Below are 16677 nucleotides of genomic sequence, written 5' to 3' on the forward strand. Positions count from 1 at the left end.
CCCATCTCAGTCCCCCACGCTCCTCCCAAGGACAGGTCCTCTCTGGAACCTTCACAAACCTGATTTCTGGTCCTCCCCAACCAGCTCCCTGTCCCTGCTTCTGGGCGCTCCTTCCTTCCTGAGCTCCCAGGGTTCCTCAAGGTCACTTTTGGCGACAAAACATAAAAAACAAATGATGGCAGGATGGCAGGAAGAACCTCATACCCAAGTAGAGTGCCAGGTTTTACAGCCTCCGCTCAGCCATTCATATCCTAAGCAACAAAACATCAGCAGGATGTGGAAGGTCCCGATAGTAAACCATCTCCATCACATCCATGTAGCCATCCGTCCATCAACCTGTATCTCAGGAACAAATGTAGATACATTCATTTTAAGCATGCATGGTACATTTACAAAAATTAACCTGACTTATTTTGTTCCAGCAAATCTCAATATATTTGAGAGCAATCAAATCACACAGCATGTTTCTGATCATATAACTGTGCTAGAAGTCAATGATTAAAAGCTAATTCAAAATTATTATTTGCTTGGAAATTCAAAGTGCCCTTATAAGATATAAACATAAGAAAGAATCCAAAATGAAACAAGATTGCCTTTAAACTCAATGATAAGATCATAACATGGCAATAAAATGTCTCCCTCTGGCCTGGGAATTCCACTTTGTGGCACAAGGTTGTGTGATCTCAAATCACCCCTAACCCACCTAGACATTTTAACATCCGAAACCGAGTGATGATGTCCTTATCTATATCATCTTACTGCCTGTGTGTGTGGACTTTAAATTCTGAACCCAAATGAGGGGGAGAAAACCAAGTTGACTTTCATGATTGACCTCTCAGGGACGTCCAAGGAATCTGTGCATTTCAAGAAACAAAGTTCATCAGCTTCTCTCCTAAGGTATTTGCTCACAATACCCAGAGGGCTTGGCAGCATCATGTGTGATGGGTGGGGAGCTCCAAGCAGGTGGGCAGGACCCAGGGACCTGGTGACCAGGACGGACCCCCACTGTCCATCACCTTTCCTGGCCCTGTCCTCGGCTAAACTTCCCACAGGCCTTCTGCCCGATCACACAGAGTGTGCCCAAACTCAGGCCTCTGGCAGCTGAAAACCACTGCTTTAAATCCCTTTACCATTTACCATGACATAAGGTTACTGTAAATGAGAAATATTCTATTGATGCTACAAATGGAAAGCCAATGCCTTTACCATAAATAGAAAAACCCTAAGAAACAAGCAAAACAAAAACAAAACAGGGGCTGGGTGTGGTGGCTCACGCCTGTAATCCCTGTCTCTAATAAAATACAAAAATTAGCCGGGTGTGGTGGTGGGCGCCTGTAGTCCCACCTACTTGGGAGGCTTAGGCAGGAAAATAGTTTGAACCCGGGAGGCAGAGTTTGCAGTGAGCTGAGATTGCACCACTGCACTCCAGCCTAGGCGACAGAGCGAGACTCTGTCTCAAAAACAGCAACTACAAACAAGCAAAAAACAGGGTTAACAAAAGTATGGAATTCAATTCTTTTTATATGCTGCAGCCATGTTCCAGCCCTAGATTTGGCTGGGCATGGTGGCTCACGCCTGTAATCCCAGCACTTTGGGAGGCTGAGGCAGGCGGATCACGAGGTTAGGAGTTGACACGAGCCTGGCCAATATGGTGAAACCCCATCTCTACTAAGAGTACAAAATTAGCTGGGCATGGTGGCGCACACCTGTAGTCCCAGCTACTCAGAGGTTGAGGCAGAGGAATTGCTTGAACCCGGGAGACGGAGGTTGCAGTGAGCCAAGACTGTGCCATTGCACTCCAGTCTGGGGGACAGAGTGAAACTCTGTCTCAAAAAAAAAAAAAAAAAAAAAAATATATATATATATATGTCTGTGTGTGTGTGTCTGTGTGTGTGTATCTATATAAATCTCAAAAATAAAAGATCAGTTTTGAGATTATCATTTTAAAAGACAAGATAATGTTCAACTTAATGAATAATTTAATTATTACTATTGGACTTTTTGTAGACTGCACAGAGCATTCAAAACAAATGAAGAAGAATAAAAAATACGTATTACATGTTGTAAAATAAATATGATGTGGTTAATTCTTTTATTCAAAATTATAGAACATATATATGTACTGTAGAATGTATTTCTTATTATGAGTCACGTTAAAAAGTAGTTTAGAAGCTGTTGATTTGAATTTCCTTTTCAAATTTTGCAGCATAATTTTTTTTTTTTTTTTTGACAGAGTCTCGCTCTGTCGCACACTCTGGAGTGCAATGGCGTGATCTCGGCCCACTAAAACTTCCACCTCCTGAATCTCAGCAATTCTCCTGTCTCAGCCTCCTGAGTAGCTGGGACTACAGGCTCACACCACCATGCCCGGCTAATTTTTGTATTTTTAGTAGGGACGAGGTTTTGCCATATTGGTCAGGCTGGTCTCGAAGTCCTGGCCTCTGGTGATCCACCAGCCTCAGCCTCCTAAAATGCTGGGATTACAGGCATGAGTCACCATGCCCAGCCTAAACTTGGCAAGATAATAAATAACCTTTTTAAGTGTCGTTGGGCACCTGTCTGGTTGTTTTTCTTTAGGTTACCATGCCAGCAATGGTTCCTTTTGAGTTTCTGACAGAAGATAGTGGTTTTCATCCAAATAAGTCAACTACTCTACCCCATCCCTAAGCCACTTGTATGGAAAGAAAAAGAGGAAGAAGCCAGTACTGCGACTGCGTAAGCTTCCCCCAGCATCACCCGCTATGAGATGTGTGGCAGCTGAGACCCGGGAACTGCTCAAGGGCACCAGGCCCCATCTGTCTGCACTCACTCACCTTCCTCAGGTACTCGCATGGGCATGTCACTGACTTTACGTGCTGCTGCAGCTCCTTGGTGAGCTGGCCCTGGTCATGGGACAGGAACTGTGGGGTCAGGACAATAGAGAGCTTCACCATTTGCAGAATGAGAACAGGGGCTCATCATGAGTGCCAACCTATTAGACAATTAAAAAAAAAAGTGTTGAATGAGTGGAAAAACAAGGCGATGTTTGAGTCTATAGCGGTCAAGGGCTTCAGAAAAGGACAGAACCAAGTTCAAATTCCTGTACTTTGAATTTCTACTTCATGCCATGCAAAATTAGTTTACCCCTTTTAACCTCAGTTTTCTTCTGTGTGAAACAGGAACAACAGTTTCATTCGTCATTCAGTTTCTCTCAAGGTTTCACGAGATCATACCTATAAAACATCCAAGTCATTTAAATGTATCATCATTTCGGTCATAATTAGTGGGATCCATTTCACTATTATTGGATATACAGTTCTGTGCCTGAAACCTACAAAAAAAGAAAATGTTAAGTCTAAAAAGCATTAGTGATTTCTCATTTTTATATTACTAATTATAACCCTATTTAATCACACAAGGCCTTGTCCGTGGCAGGTGCTCAATAAACACTTGTCGAATCAATGCATGTGGGCTCCGGAGCCACACTGTTTAGATTCTATTCTGCCTCCACCACTTATCAGCTGTGTGATCTGGGTAAGATAATTCACCTCTTTATGTCTGCACTTCCTTCTCCATAAACTATATATAACGAGAATCCTTAGCTCATTTGGTTGTTGTGAGGGGTGAATGATTTGGCACACAGGAGGGGCTTGTTAAACATTAGCTGTGATGATCTCCTTCCAAATCTTCATTTTCAGAGCCACAGATGAGGCCATAGTGCAACCAGGTGACCTTACAGTGTAAGGACACATGATCGCCAGCTATGCTCTATCTCCAGCATAGGTCCAAGACTGGGTAGTTCCGGCCTGGAGGCTTCTGCTGCATCTGCCTTCTCAGTGTTCACCTAAGGACTTTTGTATTTTCCTCCTCACATCCCCACAGATGGGGTTCAGGCTGCCGAACACAGCTGGGTGATGCCAGGGCAGTGGCCACCTGTACCAGCCCTTTGAGGTAGCTGGAGGATCATTGTTCCTTGCTTCTCGGGCTCTGGGCAGATGCCAGAGCTGGGGGGACCTATGCCCTCAAGTTTCTTGCTTTGGAGGGCCACATTTTCCCTTGGCAAAGAGGGTAAAGGTCACAGGATGCCGGAGAGCTGTGACTTCTCTGTGTCCTGGGCCCAAACTATGAAGACCTGACACACTATGCTAAAAGTCCAAGGCTGGGTGCTCCCCAGAGCTTCTTGCCTCACCGCTTCTGCTGAGGGACGAATGAATACTATGTCCTCCCAGAGCTTTGGGAGCTTGTAGCAAGCAGCCTCCCCAGCGCAAAATCTCTTGGAAACCTCTAACTGTGTCTGAAACATTAGTGCAAATGTTGCATCCTATTTCCCATATGTCCGCATGTTTTAGGAAAAAACCCTCAATTTCCTAAATATGCAAGAAAAATTGGTATTGCAGGACAATGTGACTTTTTAAAAAATGTTATTTAAAAATCTTCCCCACCTCCTTTTCTGCCCTCCAAGACTGCCAAATACTTGTTGAACAAATATTATTAAATGCCTACTACGTGCCAGCCATGATTCATGGTCTTGGGGACACAGCAGAGAATGAACTGACAGGATTCCTCTCTTATGTAACTCACATTCTTATATGATAATGATAAGGGTTAACATTAATTAAGCTGTCACTACGTGTTAGTCACGGTGCAGTCATTCCCACACATTATTACACTTAAACCTGCTAGCAAGCTTGCAAGGTAGTTAGTTGTTTATCCTTTAAAAACTGAGTCTCAGAATGATGAAGCACTCTGTCCAATGTCACACAGCTAGTAAGTGTGGAGACCTTGCATCCAATCAATGCCCGTCTCATTCTAAACGCCACGTTATGTGTTCTCCAGCCCATGGAGAATAATTTTAACACAGTCAATGAAATTTCTACACAACAATGTTCTTGTCTCAGGTCCAAGAATGCCTCCTACACCTCCCATAATACTGGCTTTCTGGTGAGTAAAGATGCCATTCTCATGTGTAATCAGGTGGCAAATGGAGATATGACCAAAGTAACCATTTGCCTACACTCATAACCCTGTACACACTCTTCCTGTGTCGATTCAATTCAAGTACCCCTTTTGATCACTTAGCAAATCTGACCTTCAAAAGGGTTAAGGTTTTTATATCCATGTAAGTTTCTGTATTGCTTTGGAAGTCTCTGGTTAAATTAATACTCTTTTAATAGTGACCTGTGATTCTGTTTTGATCAAGTGTTTTCAAACTTGACATCTTCGATGGGTTTCTCCAGTGTCAAAATCCTAAATCAAGTCTTTTTGGCTTAAAACTAACTTTGGGATTTTTTCAGCTGCATCCCTTGGGGAGTCTAAAGAATGTATCTCTCATCTTGTAGAGGTATTAAGTGATTCGATTTATTTGGTAGATTAAATGGGCAGGCATTGTCAAATGTGGCGATACTGCATGGGAGGGCACTGTCAAGTGAGGTGACATTAGATCTCATCTCAGTTATATTTATGGGTATGTTGTTGATATACGTGTTCCAAAAATTGCATACATTTATACAAATTTAATATGATTTGTAATTTTGATAGTTATGCTAAATATTTGCTAAAGTTATATCTGTATAAACATGTCATGAATGGCTGGGCACCGTCACTCATGCCTGTAATCCCAGCACTCTGGGAGACGAAGGCAGGTGGATCACCTGAGGTCGGGAGTTCCAGACCAGCCTAATAGAGTGAAACCCTGTCTCCACTAAAAATACAAAAATTAGCCATGCCTGGTGGCACATGCCTGTAGTCTCACCTACTCGGGAGGCTGAGACAGGAGAATTGCTTGAACCCAGGAGGCGGAGATTGCAGTGAGCCGAGATCATGCCACTGCACTCCCGCCTGGGTGACAGAGGTAGAATCTATCTAAAAAAAAAAAAAAAAGTTATTATTTCTGAAGATTGTATGAAATTTATAAAAGTCTGGTGGCCCTGATATGATGCTGTCAGTCATGATTCTGATTACTGTCTTAAAATGCTGCACATAATTAAATTTCCTTGTGAACTGGGAAGTTTCATCAGACTTTTATCATAACTATTGTTTCCATCATCCACAGTTACTGTTTTGAATTCTTCTCTAAAAATATTTGTAATTGGCAATAGTCCAAATTTTCTTTTGTTTTCTTTCCTGTTTTTGAGACACAGTCTGGCTCTGTCGCCTAAGCTGGAGTGCAGTGGTGGGATCTCGGCTCACTGCAAGCCCCGCCTCCCGGGTTCACGCCATTCTCCTGCCTCAGCCTCCCAAGTAGCTGGGACTACAGGTGCCTGCCACCACGTCCAGCTAATTTTTTGTATTTTTAGTAGAGACAGGGTTTCACTGTGTTAGCCAGGATGGTCTCAATCTCCTGATCTCGTGATCTCCGCGCCTCGGCCTCCCAAAGTGCTGGGATTACAGGTGTGAGCCACCGTGCCCAGCCTAATTTTTGCATTTTTAGTAGAGAGGAGGTTTCACCATGTTGGCCAGGATGGTCTCGATCTCTTGACCTCGTAATCCGCCTGCCTCGGCATCCAAAGTGCTGGGATTACAGGTGTGAGCCACTGCAACTGACTTTTTTTCTTTTCCTTATTATTTTTTTTTTTTGAGACAGAGACTCACTCTGTCACCCAGGCTGGAGTGCAGTGGCATGATTTCGGCTCACTGCAACCTCCACCTCCTGAGTTCAAACAATTATCCTGCCTCATCCTTCGGAGTACCTGGGATTACAGGTGCGTGCCACCGTGCCCGGCTCATTTTGGTATTCTTAGTAGAGACGGCATTTCGCCATGTTGGCCAGGCTGGTCTCAAACTCCTGGCCTCAACTGATCCCCTCTCATTGGCCTTCCAAGGTGCTGGGATTATAGGGGTGAGCCACCACAACTGGCTCAGTAAATACATTTTTTATTATCAAGAAAGAGTAGTGTATGGTTGGCGTATTCTGTGTAGAATGTATTTCATTGATGTCTCCTATTTTTACAATTTCTGAGTTAAGTACTTTTTAATTAATGCTTTTTAGTTTTGGGCAGATTCAGGTGACTAAAGCACCTCATTTCCCAGATACATGAAATAAAATATTTGGCTTCTTTTCCAATTTCACAGTGATGTTATATTGTGAAAATCAGTGCTTTAACATAAATCTTTATACGTTAAGGTAAACATGAGAAACTTGATCTAATATTTAATATTTATTCAGTTCTACACTTTATTAACTTCTACACCAGCAGATTTAAACATTATGTAACTATCTCAAGAAGTTTCACTTGGATGTAATGCTTCACGCTTGTAATCCCAGCACTTTAGGAGGCTGAGGTGGGAGGACTGCTTAAGGCAAGGAGTCTGAGACCAGCCTGGGCAATACAGCAAGATCCCATCTCTATTTTAAAGAAAAGTTTCACTTTGGGAGGCCAAGGCGGGTGGATCACAAGGTCAGGAGATCGAGACCATCCTGGCTAACATAGTAAAACCCCATCTCTACTAAAAATATAAAAAATTAGCTGCACGTGGTGGTGGGCGCCTGTAGTCCCAGCTACTCGGGAGGCTGAGGCAGAAGAATGGCGTGAACCCGGGAGGCAGAGCTTGCAGTGAGCTGAGATTGCGCCACTGCACTCCAGCCTGGGCGACAGAGCGATACTCCATCTCAAAAAAAAAAAAAAAAAAAAAAAAGTTTCAGCAAATTCCATCTAAGAATTCCACCAGAGTTCTGTTGTCTCCAATGTCATCTTCCACAGATTTCAAGTTGTGAAGCCCTGAACTGTTAATTTATCTTGAGAATGTATACTTAAGCTTAATTTAAGAGTATATACCTAAAAATTGAGCATATAATTTCTATAATTTGTTTATGTAAGTTTCTGTAAGTCATAAGTATGTGGTTTCCAAGTGTATAATTTATCTGAATGTAATAGGCATTAATATATTTTACATTATTGGCACCATAGTACAGAAATTTCTAAATGGTTTGTAAAATAACTTGTTATTTGTGTTGTTGTAAAAGCAGTTAATACAATGGAAAAACTCGTAATAAGAAGATACAGTTTAACATCAAAAAGTTTACCCAAGGTAATTATGAGTACTGCCTGGCAAAACTTCACAGAAGCTGTGGTATCACTTTTATGATGGAAGAATAGTGTTTGCATTTTGTGTAAAAGTACTTGCGGCTGGGCGTGGTAGCTCATGTCCCAGTGCTTTGGGAGGCGAAGGCAGGTGGATCATCTGAGCCCAGGAGTTTGAGACCAGCCTAGGCAACGTGGCAAGAGCCTGTCTCTCCAAAACCTACAAAATTTAGCCAAGCATGGTGGTGTGAGCCTGTAGTCCCAGCTACTTGGGAGACTCACGCTGGAGGATCTCTCGAGCCCAGGAGGCAGAAGATGAATAAATAAATGGATGCAACTGAATGGGATGAGGTCTCTCTTGAAGGAGAGAGCAAAAGAGATTTAAATAGTAACAATTATAGTAAGGCTGGGCGCGGTGGCTCACGCTTGTAATCCCAGAACTTTGGGAGGCCAAGGCAGGCGGATCGGTTGAGGTCAGGAGTTCAAGACCAGCATGGCCAACACGGTGAAACCCTGTCTCTATTAAAAATACAAAATTAGCTGGACATGGTAGTGCGTGCCTGTGGTCTCGGCTACTCAGGTGGCTGAGACAGGAGAATTGCTTGAACCTGGGAGGCACAGGTTGTAGTGAGCCGATAAATATAAAAAGTATTAGAGTACTAACAGAGGAAAGTTTCCACTGATCACCTTTTAGCTTTAAATAATGCAGAAGCATTTGCCCAGTTTACTTGTAATTAAAAATCATGCATCATTCACAATTTATATCTTTTTTGTTTGTACAAAAATGAATACAAGTTATTCTCTTTTATCTGTATTGTGATTGGTTTGGTGAGAGGGAATTAGGCCACTTGAGAGTTTGTGTGTGTTTAAAATTTTCTGGCCAGGCACGGTGGCTCATGCCTGTAAGTAATCCCAGCACTCTGGGAGGCCAAGGCGGGCGGATCACTTGAGCTCAGGAGTTCGAGACCAAATTGGGCAACATGGTGAAACCCTATCTCTATGAAAAATACAAAAATTAGCTGAGTGCCGTGGCTTGCGCCTGTCCTCCCAGCTACTTGGGGGGCTGAGGCAGTAGGATCGCTCAAGCCCAGGAGGTGGAGGTTGCAGTGAGCCGAGATCACGCCACTGCACTCCAGGAAGGGCAACTGAGCAAGACTCTGTCTAAAAAAAAAAAAGAAAGAAAAGAAAATTAACTTTGGTATTTCAGGTTGTATTTAAATGGGGACTTAACATGAACTATGTTCATAACAGTTGACCAAATTAAGTGTAGATCGTCTCTTTAATAAAGAGATCATCTGGAACTGCAATGTCTAACTCATACATCATTGCTACAAACCTTATTAGTTTACTGTTTCTTTTCCAAGGACCATCAGTCATCCTTTAAAATTCATTTGAAGCTCTAAAAAGATATTTTTTGTTACATGGGCAATTTACTTTTAGTACAGTAAAATGTTATGTGAATTTCTACAGTATGTTTGCCAAAATGAATTATATCTAGAATACGCTTAATATATTCTGCAGGCAGCTTTCATTTGAAATTAGGTTCATCTTCTGAGAGTATGAAAAAGTTAATGGGTTTTTGTGCCTGAAGATTTTGATGTTGCATTTGGCTACATTTAATCCACTTTCACCCATAAGTTTTAGCATCTAAAAAAATTAAATCACTGCTAATGCAATTAAAATGCATTATGAAATGCATTTCTGTACAGGCTGGAGTGCAGTGGCACAATCTCGGCTCACTGCAAGCTCCGCCTCCCTGGTTCACACCATTCTCCTGCCTCAGCCTCCCTAGTAGCTGGGACTACATGTGCCCGCCACCACACCCGGCTAATTTTTTTTTTTTTTTTTAATGAGGCGGAGTCTCGCTCTGTTGACCAGGCTGGAGTGCAATGGCATGATCCTGGCTCACTGCAACCTCTGCTTCCTGGGTTCAAGTGATTCTCCTGCCTTGCTGGGATGACAGACGTGCACCACAATGTCCGGCTAATTTTGTATTTTTAGTAGAGACATGGCTTCACCATACTGGCCAGGCTGGTCTTGAACTTCTGACCTCAGGTGATCCCACCTTGGCCTCCCAAAGTGCTGGGATTACAGGCATGAGCCACTGTGCCCAGCTTAAGATCTCTGTTTTAATGTTAATGCTGGTCAGTTGTGTCTGGATTCCAGAGGGAGGAAGGTAGAATGAGGCATGTTGACACCTCCCCTTCCCATCATGGCCTAAGCTGGTCTTTTCAGTTTACTTTGGAATGTCCTTGGTCAACAGGAAGGGTCCATTCAGTTGGATTGGGTGACTTAGAATTTTATTTTTGGTTTACATCTCAACTATCACAGCAGCCGGGCGCGGTGGCTTCACACCTGTAATCCCAGCACATTGGGAGGCTGAGGCAGGGGTATCACCTGAGGTCAGGAGTTCTAGACCAGCCTGACCAACATGGAGAAACCCCCGCCTCTACTAAAAATACAAAATTACCCGGGCGTGGTGGTACATGCCTGTAATCCCAGCTACTCGGGAGGCTGAGGCAGGAGAATCGCTTGAACCTGGGAGGTGGAGGTTGTGGTGAGCTGAGATCGTGCCACTGCACTCCAGCCTGGGCAACAAGAGCGAAACTCTGTCTCAAATAAATAAATAAATAAATAAATAAATAAATAAACTATCACAGCATAAAGTAGGAGGAATATTTCATTACTGTCTAGTTAAACTGGTTAATGCAGAAAGGAAGTCTGGAAATTCCAGTTTTAAAGTAAAATTCTGGACATTGTAGGATTGATTATTTGGCATAGTTGTGATGTTTGTTCCTGCATTATGGTTTTGTTGGCAGGGCAGCCTTTAAGGACCTGTATATTTTCTTCTAGACTCTATATATTCCCTGTGAGTATTAGTTGTATGGTCAAACTGGCAAATTTTACCATAGGTATAAATAATAGAAAATGTGGAAGAATAGTGAATAGTGTCAGAGATAGTTAAAAGTCCATAAAATAGTAGAGAAGATAATAAGTAATAGTGGCTTGGACTAAATATTTGTTGAATAAATGTTTTAAAAAACAGGCTACCTACAATTTGCGTTGAAGATATGAATGAATGAAGTTTCCACACCCTTATGTGGAGTCCTGATAAGTAAGCAACAATAAGGAAGGGTCCCCAGGTTGGGGAGAGCCCCAAGTTGAGAACAATAATGAACAATTATTGTATGAACAATTGTTAAGAGACAGCTAATCACAAACAACCTGTGGGCACAATGACCTCATTCCACACATAGCACCCTTCAGCAGGACCCTATAAAACTTTCCTCCAGCCCTTGCCTCTTTGCAGGTAGCCCCTTCTCTGCTGAGCTGCCCATTGCAACATATTTTCATAATTTCTCTAATAAATCTGCCCTTCTTTACCTACAACTATCTTGGTAAATGGCTTTACCACCTGCAAAACTGACCCTAGGTTGTTGCTACCCGATATGGTTTGGCTGCGTCCCCACCGAAATTTCATCTTGAATTGTAGTTCCCATAATCCCCATGTGTCGTGGGAGGGACACGGTAGGAGGTAATCGAATCATGGGGGCAGGTTTTTCCCATACTGTTCTCGTGATAGTGAATACATCTCACTAAATCTGATGGTTTTATAAAGGGCAGTTTCCCTGCACGTGCTCTCTTGCCTGCTGCCATGTAAGACATACCTTTTTGCTCCTTCTTTGCCTTCCGCCACGATTCTGAGGCCTCCCCAGCCTTGTGGAACTGTGAGTACATTAAACCTCTTTTTCTTTATAAATTACCCAGGTTCGAGTATTTCTTCATAGCAGTATGAAAAGTAACTAATACACTACCCGAGACAACTTAGGAGATTTGTAATAGCTGTAATGCCAGGTCCACCATATTTTTAGCATAAAGCAAATGTTTACGCGTGATATGACTGCACAGGCTTTCTTTCAGCTGGAGCCATAGCAACTCAAGTAGTAACCCTATCTTAGTCTGACTAAAAGTAAATATTAGTCTGGGCATGGTGGGACATGCCTGTAATCCCAGTACTTTGGGAGGCTGAGACAGAAGGATTGCTTGAGCCCAGGAGGTTGAGACCAGCCTGGGCAACATGGAAAAACACCGTCTCTACAAAAAATACAAAAATTAGCTGAGCATGGTGGCACACACCTGTAGTCCCAGCACCTTGGGAGGATGAGGCAGGAGGATCTCTTGAACCCGGGAGGTGGAAGCCGCAGTGAGCAGTGATCATGTCAGAGGTGTGTGAACCAGAGCAACTCCATCTTAAATAGGAGCCGGGAAAAATGAGGCTGAAACTACTGGGCTGCATTCCCTGATGGTTAAGGCATTCTAAGTCACAGGATGACACACAAGTTCACCACAAAATACCAGTCATAAAGACCTTGCTGATAAAACCGGTTGCAGTGAAGGAGCTGGCCAAAACCCACCAAAACCAAAACAGAGACAAGACTGACCTCCCATCATCCTCCCTGCTACACTCCTACCAGCACCATGACAGTTTACAAATGCCATGGCAACATCAAGAAGTTACCCTATATGGTCTAAAAAGAGGAGGCATGAAAAATCCACCCCTTGTTTAGCATATCATCAAGAAATAACCATAAAAATGAGCAACCAGCAGCCCTCACGGCTGCTCTGTCTATGGGGTAGCCATTCTTTTATTCCTTTACCTTCTCTTTTTTTTTTTTGAGATGGAGTCTCCCTCTGTCACCCAGGCTGGAGTGCAGTGGCACGATCTCGGCTTACTGCAAGCTTCGCCTCCCGGGTTCATCCCATTCTCCTGCCTCAGCCTCCAGAGTAGGTGGGACTACAGGCGCCCGCCACCACACTTGGCTAATTTTTTTGTATTTTTAGTAGAGACAAGGTTTCACCGTGTTAACCAGGATGGTCTTGATCTCCTGACCTCGTGATCCACCTGTCTCGGCCTCCCAAAGTGCTGGGATTACACGAGTGAGCCACCGTGCCCCTCCTCCTTTACTTTCTTAATAAACTTGCTTTCACTTCACACTGTGGCATCACCCTGAATTCTTTCTTGCACAAGATCCAAGAACCCTCTCTTGGGGTCTAGATTGGGACCCCTTTCCTGTAACTATCATGCTACTGCACTCCAGCCCGGGCAACAGAGCAAGGCCCTGTCTCAAAAAAAAAAAAAAAAAAAAAAAAGGAACATGACTTAATACATTCATTTTGGAGGGTAAGTCTCTCAAAATAGGCCTTTCACTGGGGGAAAATGGTAAAAATACTCCCTGGTAATTCAAGAATTGGAGACTCCTGAGATGCTGCTCATATTAGCTGAACACTTATCAATACTTCACTTTTTTCCATATATACTCAAGGAACAAGTGCTATTTAAAGTGTTTCACTCCACTGTGCTAGGTGCAAGACTATAAAGAGGTGTGAGGATCAACACTTTTATGAAAACCAATGTCATTCTGGATATAGTTTCAGATGCTAGTGCAAAGAAAGCTCTTGGTATACGGAAAAAGTATTCAACAATAAATTAGGCATGGTTGCTTCCATTTTCTGCCTCACATACTTTTTTTTTCGTGGTAAAAGTGATATAATGTCTATGATATTTTAGATTGGCAGTTGCAAACTAGTGGTCCTCAGCGTGCTTTTTATGACACCTACAAGGTTTGAAGACTTTGATTTCATATCAAAAATCTGGGTTTCAGGCTGGGTGTGGTGTTGCATGCTTGTAATCCCAGCACTTTGGGAGGCTGAGGCAGGAGAATGGATTGAACCCAGGAGGCAGAGGTTGCAGTGAGCCGAGATCGCACCGTTGCACTCCAGCCTGGGCAACAGAACAAGACTCCATCAAAAAAAAAAGAAAGAAAGAAAGAAGAAAAGAAAATTAGCCAGGTGTGGTTGCATGCACCTGTAGTCCCAGCACTTTGGGAGGCCAAGGCAGGAGGATCAATCAAGGCTAGGAGTTTGAGACTGCAGAAGGAAACCCTGTCTCTAAAAACAAGGTCCAGCTAAAATCAGGGTCCAGCTCCACCACAAGCGCAGCTCCAGGGGCTGAGTTTTGCCTCTACCATTCCAAGCAGTCTCTGCTCCAGACCAAGTCCCACCATCTGGCAGTCATGTCAGTCCAACCACAGTCATATCAGGGCGCTTCCAGGTTCTTTCATTGAGTGCCCCTTGAGGAGGCTGGAGGAGAGGCCAATGACATTTGCACTTGAGACTCCAGAGTCTAGATTTATAACCACTATGTTACGGCTGCCAGTGTGGCTGCAAGGACACTTCTTTCATTCATTCATTTACAATAGATGTAGCATCTGCTGTGTGCCAGATGCCATTCTAGGTTCTAGGGAAACAAGGCAAAGCTCCTGTTTTCCAAGGCATCCACATTCTAGGAAAGACTGCTACCAGCCTGGCGTGGTGGCTCATGCCTGTAATCCCAGTACTTTGGGAGGCCGAGGTGGGCGGATCACTTGATGTCAGGAGTTCAAGACCAGCCAACATAGTGAAACCCCGTTTCTACTAAAAGTACAAAAATCAGCTGGGCATGGTGGCATGTGCCTGTAGTCATAGCTACTCAGGAAGCTAAGGCAGGAGAATCGCTTGAACCTGGGAGGCAGAGGTTGTGGTGAGCCGAGATCATGCTACTGCACTCCAGCCTGGGCAACAGAGTGAGACTCCATCAAAAAAAAAAATAATAATAATAAAATAAAGACTGCTACTAAACAATAAAATAACCAAACCAGATAGATGACTTCAGGTGGTGGTAAGAGCTTTGAAAGAATAAGCAAGGTAACTGACTGGTCAGAGGAAGGGAGATGGGTGCATTCCCTCAGATAGACCGCCCCAGAGGTCTGCCTCTCTGACATGACATTTGAGCAGAGACCCAACAGGAAAAGGAAGAGACTGCTCTATGGCCAGGCACGGTGGCTCACACCTGTAATCCCAGCACTTTGGGAGGCCCAGGCGGGCGGATCACGAGGCAAGGAGATCGAGACCATCCTGGCTAAGACGGTGAAACCCTGTCTCTACTAAAAATACAAAAAAATTAGCCGGGCGTGGTGGCAGATGCCTGTAGTCCCAGATACTCGGGAGGCTGAGGCAGGAGAATGGCATGAACCTGGGAGACGGAGCTTGCAGTGAGCCGAGATCGCGCCACTGCACTTCAGCCTGGGCGACAGAGTGAGACTCCATCTCAAAGAAAAAAAAAAAAAAGAACCAAGAGGAGTCCAGGCGAAGAGAACAGCAGATGCAAAGGCCCTGTGGCAGAAACAATCTTGGTATGCTGGAGGAATAGGAAGGCAGCCAGTGCAGCTGGAGCAGGATAGGTTAAGAGAGGATCAAGGTGATGAGGGCCTGGAAAGAGGGGCTGGGGTCGAATCACCAGATCATGTTGGTTGCAATGGAAGAGCCTGGAGTTTATTCTCAGAACAGTGAGAAGCCACTGGAAAGTTGTTTTTTTGTTTTTCTGTTTTTGAGACAGAGTCTAGCTCTGTCACCCAGGCAGACTGCAGTGGTGCAATCTCGGCTCACTGTAACCTCTGCCTCCCAGGTTCAAGAGATTCTCCTGCCTCAGGCTCCCCAGTAGCTGGGATTACAGGCACATGCCACCACACCCATCTAATTTTTCTTTTTTTTTTTTTTTTTTTTTTTTGAGACAGAGTCTCTGTCACCCAGGCTGGAGTGCAGTGGCGCAATCTCAGCTCACTGCAACCTCCACCTCCCTGGTTCAAGCGATTCTCCTGCCTCAGCCTCCCGAGTAGCTGGGACTACAGGGGCATGCCACCATACCTGGCTAATTTTTTGTGTTTTTAGTAGAGACAGGATTTCACCACGTTAGCCAGGATGGTCTCAATTTCCTGACCTCGTGATCTGCCCAGCACGGCCTCCCAAAGTGCTGGGATTACAGGCATGTGCCACCACACTCCACTAATATTTTTTGTATTTTTAGTAGAGACGGGGTTTCACCATGTTAGGCTAGTCTCAAACTCCTGACCTGAGGTGATCCACCTGCCTCGGCCTCCCAAAGTGCTGGGAATACAGATGTAAGCCACCGAACCCAACCTACCTAACATGGCAAATTTTTTTTTTTTAAATATTGAGTGGGAAAAACAGATCATAAAACCATGTGCCTATGTACGCTGCTGTTTTGGTGAAGAATGGAGAAAACGACATGAGAGAAAAAAGAATGACAAAGCATATGGATATGGAAATATGGGACTACAAAAGGACACACAACAGAAGTTACTACAAAGATATGGAAGTATGAGCAGTTCTTTTATTTTCCTAAATTCACAAGATTTCATTAAACTAACATAAATGGACATAGAATATTATGGTACAAGCTCCTCTACCTGGAGGAAGCAATGAGTCTGAATGTAGAGTTCACAGGACTAATGAGCAAATACTCTGACAATAAAGGGTAATTTGTATCAGACTCTGAGGGGGAAGGAGCTCAACTAGGGATCAAGTTCAAAAGCATTTATAGAACAACTGACAGGTCTTGTTTTACAGTGTGATTTGCCACTAATTCTTAAATAAGAAAGGCACTCAAGTATTGCTGCTAACTAAAGAACAAACTGAAGATGCCTCCTGGTGAAGTGATTTATAGCAAGCTTCAATGCTGAAAGCAAACAAAGCTGTTTTAAGATTTGGCTACAATGTCAGTGAGTAATACAAAGAATTTAAACATAAAGTAATTCTATCACCCATTTCCTTCCCTCCA

The 16677-nt window shown here is 43.6% G+C and overlaps 1 protein-coding gene and 1 long non-coding RNA gene across 11 annotated transcripts in view; one reads left to right on the plus strand and one right to left on the minus strand.

The window, feature by feature from the left end:
• The window catches only part of LOC129527692 (serine/arginine repetitive matrix protein 2-like), a 40744-nt gene extending 24067 nt beyond the window's left edge, over positions 1-16677 (minus strand). For 2 of the 10 annotated variants that reach the window (XM_055366311.2, XM_055366309.2), the window contains exons 1-2: positions 2814-2971; positions 205-336 (exon numbers count right to left, since the gene is read on the minus strand). In XM_055366311.2, coding sequence (XP_055222286.2) covers positions 205-267 — 63 coding nt within the window. In that variant the 5' untranslated portion in view covers positions 268-336; positions 2814-2971. Of the gene's footprint in view, positions 1-59; positions 1848-2813; positions 2972-3123 lie in introns of those variants that run through there. The other 8 variants (XM_055366310.2, XM_055366307.2, XM_055366308.2 and 5 more) reach the window with 7 other exon arrangements.
• Positions 801-2902, plus strand: LOC129527698 (uncharacterized). Its single transcript, XR_008672736.1, has 2 exons — positions 801-897; positions 2234-2902. It is a non-coding gene; the product is annotated as an uncharacterized lncRNA (long non-coding RNA).

This window comes from Gorilla gorilla, chromosome 18, assembly GCF_029281585.2.
Source record: "Gorilla gorilla gorilla isolate KB3781 chromosome 18, NHGRI_mGorGor1-v2.1_pri, whole genome shotgun sequence".
In the NCBI taxonomy this organism is placed as follows: domain Eukaryota; kingdom Metazoa; phylum Chordata; class Mammalia; order Primates; family Hominidae; genus Gorilla; species Gorilla gorilla.